The following is an 11388-nucleotide window of genomic DNA, read 5'->3' on the forward strand; positions in this document are numbered from 1 at the left end:
CCGGGCATAGATAAATAGATTGAGCCCTTGCTCGAATGAGCTAGGGCTAGGCCAGCCTGGGGGTGGGTTGAAGTTGGGTCGTGGTGAAGTAGAGCGGAACGCTCGTTCTGGTCGTCGTTTCGTTTGTATCCGCTGTATCATAAGCCGAGGGCGGGGCTTGCTCGGGGCCGGTCTGTTGAGAGTGGGATGCCCCAGACCAGATTTCCATTTCCCCATGCCCTGGTAACGACGTAAATATCCTACACTGTTTGACAGCTGCTGTGCGCGTGGTTTGGTCAGCATGTTGATCCCGTGCATGCAGTCAGGGGTTTCCGCTTGACAGACTCACCCTCGCTCGATCAAGTGGCCGCCGAGTGCCGGCGCGTCGGAGGCGGCGGCGGTGTCAGCAGCCGGTCGCTCTCGTCATCCTCGCGCTCCTTGCCCTCGTCCTGCTCCGCGCCCCGTCTTCGCCTCTCATTTCTCATGACGCCCCCTCTCACGACCTCCCTTCCGTCTTCACCCGTAATACTCGCCAGCTCTCCCTCGACCTCGTCCGGTACCTCTCCCTCGATCTCCCCCCTACCGCTCCCAACCCCGAACCCAACTTCTCCCTCCCCGCCCATAACCAAAGCCACCCCGACACTAGAACTCCGCCGCAGCGGACACTCCAACCAGTCCGGCATGTGCGACACGCCTTCAGGCCCGGCACCGATGGGCAGACCGCAAAGGGGTTGAAGTATCTCGGGACGGTTGGCGGTGTTGCCGTAGTTCTGGTGCTGTTGGTGCGGCTGCGGCTGTTGCGGGTACTGGTGGTGCGTGTGAGTGTGGGGGTCGGCCGCTCTCCATCCGCCCCTTCCTCTATCCTCTTCTACCTCCAGTCCCTGTCCCTGTTCTTGTACAATCCCCTCCGGCGCTGCGAGCTGCCGCTCACCGCCGTGTTGCCGCTGGTGGCGGTGGGTCTGGGTTTGGGTCTGGATTTGATAGCCCCGGCCGTGGCCGTGTGCATGTGCATAACCCTGTGCATATCCACCGAGATGATGGGGTTGGTGCTGAGGATATGTATTGTAGCCCACACCACCGTGTCCTGTTCCACCCCCGGTGTCGGTCTGGTTACCGCCGGTCCGGGCATGCACTAGCCCTGGCGTGCGGTACGGCCCGGGCCCCTGCGTCAGCCATGGCATACCCGGCGTGGCCTGCGGCGCGGCCGCCCACGGGAAGGCACCCGCGGGGATGGCGTCGCTGAAGGTTGTGGCCGTTGCGTAAGTTGGGTGGGCTGGGACGGGGCAGTGCGGGTGTTGGTGGTGCGGGTATTCCGGGTAGTGGTAGCCCATCGGGACTGGTGCTGGCATTGGCATTGTGATTGCGGTTGCGGTTGCGGCTGCTTGGGTGGATGGTTGGTTTGTGGGAGGGGGATAGGGCGGGGATGGAGCCTGAGAGGAGACGATGAGTTGGCCCCCCAGGCTTTGGGGTGAAGCGGAGGACCATCGAGTAGGTTGAGATCGGGGGCGTGATGGGAGGTTTCTCTCGCGGCGGTTCTCGCCGCGGCGGTTGAAGTGGCGGGTGTTGTTGCCCTGGTTCTGGCCCCTGACTTTGACGGTTTGGCTTTCTGCGGCGGCCGGGGGAGGGAGGCGAGGTAACCTAACCTTGGGCGGTTTTTCTTCCTCAACTTCAAACTCTCCAAACGTCTTCTTGATCTCGGCAATGCGCTGCGTGGTCTCGTCAACTTGGCCTTCGATACCGTGTCTGTGGTCACTCTTCTCCTCTCTTATCTCCCTCTGGCGCCACTGGGACAAGTTGTCTCGGTCGTCGGTAGTCAGCTCGTCATCAGTGACCCGCGGCTTATAAGGGGCAAAGGTTGCTGCACATGTGCACTTCCCAGCCCTGTGGAGAGCAGCGTGATCGGCTTTCCACTCAGCCGCATAGAGTCCCGGGAGTCGAACAGCAACGCGGTGCTCGCCCGTCTCGGTAACCCCTTCTGCAAAGAGCGCCGGGATTTGGCCGGCGGCACTGGAAGAGGCGGTATTCTTTTCGGCGCCACCCTGCCCAGTTTGTCCCTGGCTATCCTTGAAGCTCTCGACGCCATCGATGGAATTCGGTGTGGCATCATTTCTATCTGCAGTGGCCATAACGTTCGAACCGGTGGTTGAAGCTGGGCTTTCAACAACCGATGTGTGGCCGATGACTCGAGGAGTTGTGAGGAGACCCGGGAAGATAACCTCGCAGCCGCAGGCTCCACGCTCATGAAGCCAGCGATGCTCCCACTCTCTGATCAGGACCCAGCGAGAATGCAGCTGTCGCTCACAGGGTGTACACATGGTCTCCGCATAATGCGGCTTGTGAGGTGGGATGCCGCATATCGGAAAGTTGTGGCCGGCCGTGGTCATGGGGCAGGTTCGCACCACGCCCATGGAGCGGTGGCCGCACTGGTAAGCGATGAACTCTTCGTAGCACATCCTGACTGGTAGTTGACAAGGTTCTGCGAGTGGTACTCGTTAAATTCGGACCCTGGTGGTGGTGAGGTTAGAAGGAGGGAAATGGGGGCTGAACGTAGAAAGTGGAACAGGTCTTGGAATAGGGGACTGGGATTCCCAGATAGGGGTGCTTCTGAAAGGGAAACGCTCTATTCGGCGCACGACGGTTACTATTGTGATGGTCTCGGCGTGGCATAAACAGACCACAATGGCGACAGTCTTGGGATGGGGCAAAGGGGCATGTGCACAAAATAACTTGAGATCCTCCGCTTACAAGTAGAACCCAGCACGTCCAGCTTTCAGGAGCTGGCAGGTTTGAAGAATAGAAAGATTGAATGTAGAAATGGAAATAGGGGCTAGGAAAGTGGAAACTAAGTAAAAGGTGTTTGCTTCTCTGTCACACCAAAGAACGTACCTGCTTCTGAGCACCGTCAGAGCCACACATCCAGTGCTATGCCACCTCCACAATAATGAGCTTGTTTGGTTGATCTCGTGGATGACCCGAACATTTGGGACACCGGTCTGCTTGACCGGATTGTCTTACTCTCTGATACCACTGGTTGGTCAAGCACTAGAACGGTGAGACCTCACCAGTTGGGTGTGGCCCGGAGAGGCAAGTTGTGAAAAGCTAAGCCAAGTTTGCAGTTAAGTTGTGGTCAAGTTGCGGTCTGGTTGTGAAATGTTGCGGGAGAAGAATGTGGAAGGGGATATAAAAGCGGATAGGGGAAAAAGGGCCGTTAAGAAGGCGAAGAAACTTGCTGGAAGGCACAAGTATGAGTCCTGCTGCAAGAGAAACATTTCAAAGCTCGTAGCTGGTTCCCACAGCTGGCCTTGATCACCCGGCTAGCACTCTTGGGACTAAACATGGGATGTAAAAGGCTGAGCAACATGTTCACACCCTTGCTGTATTGGGATAAGAAAGTTGAGAATCACACACAGCTTTGTGTGAGTGATGGCTTGCGAAAGGAACAAGCGGGGCGAACGGGCATCCTGGGTTGATTCAAACAAGGAGCTTTGTAACGGGGCAACCGCTCCTTGTTTACTTGAGTGGCCTCCGCCAATAAGGAGAACCTGGAAATTTGAGACCAGAAGCTAATCTCGTTGACTGGCGTGGCCTGTAGTCCGTGTGACCGGAAATATAATGAGTCATGGGGCAAGGAAGGAAGGAGATGGGGGCGTGGAAATGAGAAACCAAGAGGGTTCGAATGGGTAAGCAAAGCATTTTGTTGAGCCAAACCGGGTCGGCCCCGTGACGAATCATCCCATCCGCCTCGTACGATGTTGATGGCCCGGGAGAACCCGGTGGTAGCATTCAGGAAGAAGCGTAAAAACCCTCCACTTCTTGTATTCCATCCGGATCTGTCAAGGCCTGACATCTCGGGAAATAAGGATATGATACATGGTGCAAACAAATCTGTACAACAAGGGGGTCGAGAGTAGGACAAGTCCACGCGGCAGGTGGAGTATGGGCTACCCGGCCGTTAGAAGACTTTGATCCCGTTTCCGGCAGCCTGGTTCATAAAGAAGGACTTGAGGGGCCCAAGGGCATTGACGGCGTTTAGGCCGACCGACCTCAGGGGCACCAAGGGACCGCTGCCAACCGAGTAGAGCTTGTGGAGCTTGTCACAGACTCCGAGAAGCAAATGATTCGCCGCATAGCGTTCGGAGGCGTACGGCTCTAGCGCCATTGTGACGCCGATATCCTGCCCGTGGCCAACGGCGTATTCTATGGCCTTGGCCAGGCTTTGCACGTCGCCCTGGCCTTGGTTTAGGCCTTGCCCTGCGAGAGGGTGGATGGTGTGCGCGGCGTCGCCAACCAGAGCCACACGCTCCGCGATGTAGGTATCTGCGTGCCGCAGCTTGAGGGGGAACGAAGCGACGGTGCCTTCCTGGACACCCACAGCCGTCTGGGGAATAGTTCGATAGTCGAGGGGAGTGTGTTCCAGTCTCCAGGAATACTCCTCGGCCTGCCCTGACTCTTGTGTATGCATGTACTCGAGGTCTGTCGGGCTCAACCGAAAGGCGGCGTTCACCGTAGCAATGAAGTCCTTGGCCGATAGGCTCTTCAGCCGGGAGGCGTTGGTGGGGGTTGTCGACCACACAAGCGTGCAATGATTTCCTGGAAGGGGCAGCATGGCGACTGGCCCCGTAGGGAGAAAGCGTTGGTAAGCAGTTTTGAGGTGTTCTCCCCCCCAGCCCTCCCCTTCCATCTCGAGAGTGGCGACGACGCCGTGGCGGTTGTAGTCCCAGCCGCGAGCCTCGATGCCGGCGAACGACCGCACAGGGCTATTCGCGCCATCTGCGCCTACCAGGAGCCGGGCAGAGAGCTGCTTGCCACCGGATAGGTGGACAACAGGCCATTCTCGCAGATCCACGTCCTCCGTTTCCTCCCCGTACGCTATCTTCTCGACCTTCGCATTGTCGAACACGGACACGCCGCCCAGCTCCTCTATCCGCTTCAATAAGCCGGACGTAAGGTTCAAGTTCTCGTTCATGTAGGCGATCGTCGTCCCGGCAGCAGGTGCGGCGCCCGGGGCCCAGTCGAACTCGATCCGTGCCCCCGTCACACCATCCCACACCTGCATCTCCTGGTATGCCTGAACCCTGTCTCGCTCTAAATGTGACCAAGCGCCGATTTGGTCGAGAAAGGAGGCGGACGACGGTGTAAGGGAGCTGCATCGGTTGGAGAATTTGTTTGGGGGGAGCTTCCACGATTTGGTCTTGGCCAGGTCCTGGGCTTCGACGAGGGCGATTCGGAGATGCGCTGTAACCGGGTTTGCGCCTAGAAGGCCAATGGTCAGGATCCTAGCTCCAACATCTTAAAAGTATCGCAACGACATGTCGCTAGGCAATATTACTTACGCAATGCTGTCAAGAGACTGAGCCCCGCGGGGCCTCCCCCGACGCAGACCACATCGTAAATGTCTGGTTGCGCGGTTGCGCTCGCATAGGTTCGCCGCAGCTGTCTCTGGAGACTTTGAGTACAGCTCCGACACACGTATGCGCTTCGTCGCCTAATTGCAGTGTTCATTGTTGCATACTTGAGCGCTTATCTCTCAAGAAAGTCGGGTTGTTAAAGTCGAGGTTCATATTCGTGAGTTACCTTATTGAAGTCCAAGCTCGACCGAGGCATGCCACTATGCAACCCTAACCCCGATCGGACCCCTCGGTCGTGTGTAAGTGAGTTGTCAGTCTCCTTGGTGGCGCTTGAAGTGTTTCACTCTCCTTTTTAGTCCGCATCCGACGGTACTTTATTGATCAGCTCAAGGAACAAGTCTTTTGACTAAACAGCTGAGACCTTGCTGACCTTGTCAATATGCATGCCGAGACTTAATTTGTGTCAGATATTCCTACTAATTCTGGGACATCAACAAGCAGCGCCCTAATAAATAGTAGTGGTTAATCCATCCATCTGTCACCGCTTTCCTCTCACAATTCTGGTTCCGTATGGAAACTATCTACCCTCACACAACCTCAAATATTTATCCAACCCAGCCATACTCGGGATTTTTCGAATAAACCCCTTAACATACCTCCCTAATAACCCGAACACCAAACACCAAACCCACAATGTCTTGTAAGCTCCCAGCCGTCTGTCCCACCTCCCACTCACCCCTTCACTAACCCCCATCCCCAGTCCTCAACACAACCGCCACAGTAACCCACACCACCCGCTTCCCGCGAGGCCGGACCCGCGCCCAGGCCATCGCCATGCTCTCCGACCACCAGTTCTTCCTATCATGCGACCCCCACATGACCAAGTCCGAGCTGATCCCGCAAGCGGAGCACGCCACCCTCACCCCTCCCCCGGCCGTGCCGGACTACGTCAAAACCGAGCTCCGCGCCCGGCCCCAACCCCAGTCTGGTTCTGAACCCTCCCAGGATGGCGAGGCGGGTGGGGAGGCAGCGGCGGAAACGGTGCCCGAATGCTACCGCGTCACGGACATCGTGCACGCCATCCCCGCGGGGATATGGGATACCAATGTGGTTAGTATCTTTGAGCTTACGGATATTGAGGACGGGCTGTTTGTGCGGATCAGGAGCCCGCTGTCGATTGTGATGGAGACGTTTTGGCGGGTGAGGGAGGTTGCTGGTGCTGAGGAGGGAGAGGGAGGGGGTGATGATGATGATGATGGTGAGGCGGGCCCGGGGTTGGAGCTGGTGGAGGATGTTACGATAAGGTGCTCGAGGTTGTTGGTGGGGATTGTGAAGGGGCAGTGTGAGACTGATTGGGAGGGGATTCATGGGAAGATGGTTGCGAGGTTGGATGGGGAGGGGGGGAAATAGGGTGAGAAATAGGGGGTGTGGAAGTCCTAGCCCAGGGTGGGTGGTCCTCGATGCACTTTTTGGGTGATGGTCTTGGGAGGGAAGTAGCAAGTGGGGATGCTTGTGAGGACGTGCTGGGCGTAAATTCATGACAAAAGCTGGACGCTGGTCATTTCCATGATGATATTTCCAGGAAGTTGGTCTTGTGCTGGATTTAGTAGTCGTCGCAAGTAGATGTGAGGAGATGGGATGGACGCATCATCCTATGTAACTAAAATGGAGAACCGTCTCGTCTCAACTTTGGTGATAAAGCGATTAAAGGTCATAAAGAACTGTAACAAACTGAAAGGTACACATCATTGGGAAATATTGTCATGAAGTCCCACCAGCAAAGTGAAAGGTTTCCAATACACTGATGATCATAGAACTCAACACAAGGAAAAGTCGAGGTCCGGCGGCCAGCGTGATGGAACTCCAAAAGATTGAAAAGTTCACGTTTCAGTGCCTGGCACGGGTGGCTTGAAGCACGATTATCCCTGCAACCTTCACTTGCGGCAGCTGCCGCTTGACAAATGGTCCGTGCAGCACGTGTCTGTTCCTAATATGATTGGGTAAAATGTTCACTAGCGTCGTTTTAACCTCGTCTGGTTCTGTGACCCCTGGATCAGTTCAGGGTGGTAATCTGTGGTTAGGTAGTCCAACTCACCACCAAGACTCCAGCATCGAGAACTATCCGATCTGACATAAAAAAGGCATTCTTCGAATCAGTACTCTGCAATCTGGTATTGCCTGGCCAGCATAATATTGTTCTACAAGTGCAGCTATTCAAGATCACCACTGTTATTGTTTGCCCAAGTATTCCTCGCGCGGGATTGGCCGCCAACTTGAACTCACACTCCAAAGAGCCTCGAGGACATCATTGCCCCGTATCTTAGGACAGGTTGCTGCTGCTAGTGACTTTGTGTGAGTCACTATTTAATCATTTCTTCTGTTGCCCTCGCTTCTTCCCAACGCAACTGAACCATCAACAAACTAACCAAGATGCAGAACGGAGACGAAGACAAGCGCCAAGGGTCCACCAACCCTCCCACTGCCGCCCAGCGAAGAAGGGGCGACCCGAGCGAGGGCAGCGAGGTTGCCTCGACCCGCCGCCAGGCCACCGCCCGCGAGGTTCGCCTTCCGCGGACCCATCCCTCCGTCTCTCCTCGCCCGGGCCCCCCGCCCACCGACCCTCTCCCGTTCCTCCCTGCCGACGCAGGGCCGACGGAGGCTTCGCCGCTGTTCCCGGAGCAGCGCCGGTTCATCTTCCGCTGGTTGGACCAGATCGCTCTCCCAGAGGACTGGTAAGTAGTACTAGTGTTCCCTTCTATCATCGTGCTTTTCATGGGACTACTACCCTCCCCTCCTTTCCCGCCCCAATCATCATTCCTTGTATGGCCATGTTTTTATTGAGAGCTTTGGAGTCAACCATCTAACTAAAATACAGCGAACCGGCCAATTCGGAAGAGTGTGCCGAGAGGGAAGGCCCAGAGCCGGAGAAGAAGGAGGAGCACGAGGCGCCTCAGTCTAAGAGCGTAAGCGCAGTCGAGAGCCGGCTTCGTAGCCTTCAAATTCGGAGCCACCAGCTCAGCTCCCAGCGGGGATCGCCGACCGAGCTGTCATTTTCGCTGGTGTTTGACCACCAATCCTCTCCACCACGCGCCCTGAGTTCTAGCAGCGCCTCTAGCAGCGCTTCCTCCGATACGTTGCCGGTTGCCCAGTTCGCCGAGCTTCCCGGGAACCCGAGGGTGCGTAACAGCACCGACCAGCCCTCTTCCCGCAACTAGCTTGGTCCTCAGACCGAGCCTCGCCGGTTGTCATGGCTAGTACCAACCTGCAGGTCCGAAATTCGGGCTTTCCTACTAGCAAACACAAGGCGGTTGAGGATGCGAAAAAAATGCAGGCGATTGTTGAAGAGGACTGCAACAAGGCGGGGAAGGATGTTCCGCCCTACCAACTCCAAGAGTTAATCGGCAAAGGGAATTACGGTCGAGTCTACAAGGCCACCGACGTCAAAACGAAAGCACTCGTCGCCGTCAAAATCATCAACATCGAGGAGGGCGACACCCTCAACCCGAAACTCGCTGACACGTACAGCGAGTTCATGCATGAGTTCTCGACACTCAAAAAGCTCAGCGAGAGCGGCGCTAAAAATATCAACCTCAACCTCGACGCTCTGCCGGTTGGTCAGGCCATGTGGATGGTCACAGAGTACTGCGCCGGAGGAAGTGTCGCGACCCTGATGAAGCCCACAGCGCCTGGCGGATTGCAAGACAAGTGGATTATCCCCATCGTGCGAGAGGTGGCAGAGGCCATTTTCTGGGTCCACAAAGAAGGCATCATCCACCGAGACATCAAATGTGCCAACGTCTTGGTGACTGAAGCGGGAAGCGTTCAGCTCTGCGACTTTGGCGTGGCCGGGATTGTCGAGTCCAAGGTCGACAAGCGCACCACCTTTATCGGGACCCTTAACTGGATGGCCCCGGAGCTCTTCGACCCTGTTCCCTCCTACAGCACACCAGTCGACATCTGGGCCTTTGGCTCGTTGGTCTATGAATTGGCCTCGGGTCTCCCTCCGAACGTCATGGCGGGCTTCAACGTACATCAGCTGGGCCAATACATCAAGCATCACGCTCCGCGCTTGGAGGGTGACTACTCAGACCAGATCAAGGACCTAGTGGCCTTTTGCCTCGTTGAAGACCCGGCCAAGCGGCCAAGCATCCAGGAAATCCAGCGGCACCCATTCATCTCCGGCACCGAGGAGAAATACCCGGCCGCTTCGCTCGCCAACCTCGTCAAGGCATACAAATTATGGGAGGGTCAAGGCGGTGTCAGGAGGTCGCTGTTTGCTCCTGTCGGCGTGCTAGGGCCGTCGGACTATGAATCCTCGACCCTCCCTAGCGACGAGTGGAACTTCAGCACCACCGTAGACTTTGACCGGCAGCTCGTTGACACGGATGCCCGGGCGGTTTTTGACGTGTATGGGTCCAACGTCGACTTTGAGCTGAACGAGCAAACCTCTCGCCCCCCCAAGCCCAAGCAGCGCCGACGACTTCCTCCACAGCTCCAACCAAAAACGGTGCCTCTCGAGAAAGTATTCGACCCCAACACCATCTCCAACTACGAAGACAATTCGCGCGCATACTATGGCAGAGCCCCGCCCCCTCCCATGACCACCACGTCTGACCTTCCCTTGCGAGACGACTCGCTTCACTCGACCCTCCGGGAGTCGCTGATTGACCTTGATGCCTCCCTTCACGATGGTGGCGACCTCTCCCAGTTTGTCGACATGGCGACTATCCGGGCTGGCATGCGTGTTCCCAGCGACTCGGAGAATGAGGATGTTACCGACTTTAATAAACCACCCTTGAGCGATCCCGCCGACTTGAACCCCAACCGCCGTACCCAGGAGTGGAAGTTCCCGACCATGGCCCCCCCGGCATCCGCCAATCCGGAAATGTCCCGGTTCCCGTTCCACGAGCAACGGTCCGACCCGACGCCACGTCCTCCTTTGATTTATCACCCGACAGAAGACCCGAACGGTTTCCACGCCGAGCCGTATGATCCCGCACCGCCCCAGCCCCCTCAAGACAACCGTGCCTCGGTGGGGAGTCTTATCGATCTCGACGAAGGCCTGGTAATGCCTGAGCTGGTCCGGCCATCAACGGCCAACTCGGATGTCGCCTCGGTGGCTGGCTCAGATATCGGTGGCGCCAACCCGTTTGATCTCGAGCGCCACGCGTCCCTCTACCAGCCGACTCAACTCGGGATCCGCGAGCCCTCCATCTTCATATCGGATGACAGCGATTTTGCCCGTTTAGCGAGGGCTACTACCGATGACACACAATCAATGCCTCCCGAATTCATCCCTGCCGGCGGCCGCAGCGGCTCACAGTCGGCGTCCCACTCGCGCTCCACCAGCTACGACGACGACAGCTACTCGACGAGCGGGTACGAATCCGAGTACCTCACCATGGGCATGTCGACACCCGTGAGCATATCGGACAGGCCCAGCAGGGCGCGTACCAGGGCGCGGTCGCAGTCCGGCGCGAGCATCAACAGCACGCAGCTGCAGCACCCGAGGGTCGCCGCCATGAACGGCTCGGGGGCGGATCACGCGGATGCCAACGGGGGCGTGCCGGCACCGCCGTCGGCGAGAGTCATGCAGGGCGCCGCCGGCCGCGAGCAGGTGCGCGACGAGGTGATGCGCTTGCTCGCGAGCTTCTCGGAACAACTCGGTGCCACAAATGCGTATGTTTCTGCGCTGCCCGTGCGGGCGGGGCGCAGGGGGAGCGAGGCTTATGCTGGTTGAGCATGGGGAATAGAGATGGATCTTGATGCGGCGTGGGTTTCCTATGGACACGATTTGCATTACGCGGTTTAAAGTTTTTCTTTTTCTTTCTTCTTCATGTGTAGAGTACATCGGATGATACAGCATGGGCAGCCAGCATGGCGTTGGGACAGAGACGGATTCGGCGTTTATTCAGCCGCGGGTTAACTACCTACTTTGCTTTACGGAAATGGATGTGGGGATCTCATTGATTCTTAAAACCGTGCTATAATTTGAAGTTAAATGTGTGTTGTTGATTTGGTCGGCATCACTAAAAACCAGGCAGTGATGATGGAAATACCT

The 11388-nt window shown here is 56.9% G+C and overlaps 4 protein-coding genes across 4 annotated transcripts; 2 read left to right on the plus strand and 2 right to left on the minus strand.

Annotated features, from left to right (window-relative positions):
• Positions 1-338: 338 nt before the first annotated feature.
• B0H64DRAFT_414607 (uncharacterized protein) lies at positions 339-2432 on the minus strand (the record flags this gene model as incomplete). The annotated part of the gene is made up of 5 exons (XM_062805046.1): positions 339-551; positions 585-1617; positions 1654-1860; positions 1891-1954; positions 1988-2432. 5 exons carry the CDS (start codon positions 2430-2432, stop codon positions 339-341), a joined length of 1962 nt encoding a protein of 653 aa, XP_062664327.1.
• A 1499-nt stretch (positions 2433-3931) lies between these two features.
• On the minus strand, positions 3932-5481 carry B0H64DRAFT_414608 (uncharacterized protein; the record flags this gene model as incomplete). Its single annotated transcript, XM_062805047.1, has 2 exons — positions 3932-5232; positions 5313-5481. The coding sequence occupies 2 exons, from the start codon at positions 5479-5481 to the stop codon at positions 3932-3934; spliced, it is 1470 nt and encodes a 489-aa protein (XP_062664328.1).
• A 206-nt stretch (positions 5482-5687) lies between these two features.
• B0H64DRAFT_334386 (uncharacterized protein) lies at positions 5688-7222 on the plus strand. Its single transcript, XM_062801102.1, has 2 exons — positions 5688-6027; positions 6088-7222. Exons 1-2 carry the CDS (start codon positions 6021-6023, stop codon positions 6735-6737), a joined length of 657 nt encoding a protein of 218 aa, XP_062664329.1. The 5' UTR covers positions 5688-6020; the 3' UTR covers positions 6738-7222.
• A 535-nt stretch (positions 7223-7757) lies between these two features.
• Positions 7758-11067, plus strand: B0H64DRAFT_370015 (uncharacterized protein; the record flags this gene model as incomplete). The annotated part of the gene is made up of 3 exons (XM_062802067.1): positions 7758-8059; positions 8203-8503; positions 8596-11067. The coding sequence occupies 3 exons, from the start codon at positions 7758-7760 to the stop codon at positions 11065-11067; spliced, it is 3075 nt and encodes a 1024-aa protein (XP_062664330.1).
• Between the last annotated feature and the right edge of the window lie 321 nt (positions 11068-11388).

Source organism: Chaetomium fimeti, assembly GCF_033439085.1.
Source record: "Chaetomium fimeti strain CBS 168.71 chromosome Unknown B0H64scaffold_1, whole genome shotgun sequence".
NCBI classification, from domain to species: Eukaryota; Fungi; Ascomycota; class Sordariomycetes; order Sordariales; family Chaetomiaceae; genus Chaetomium; species Chaetomium fimeti.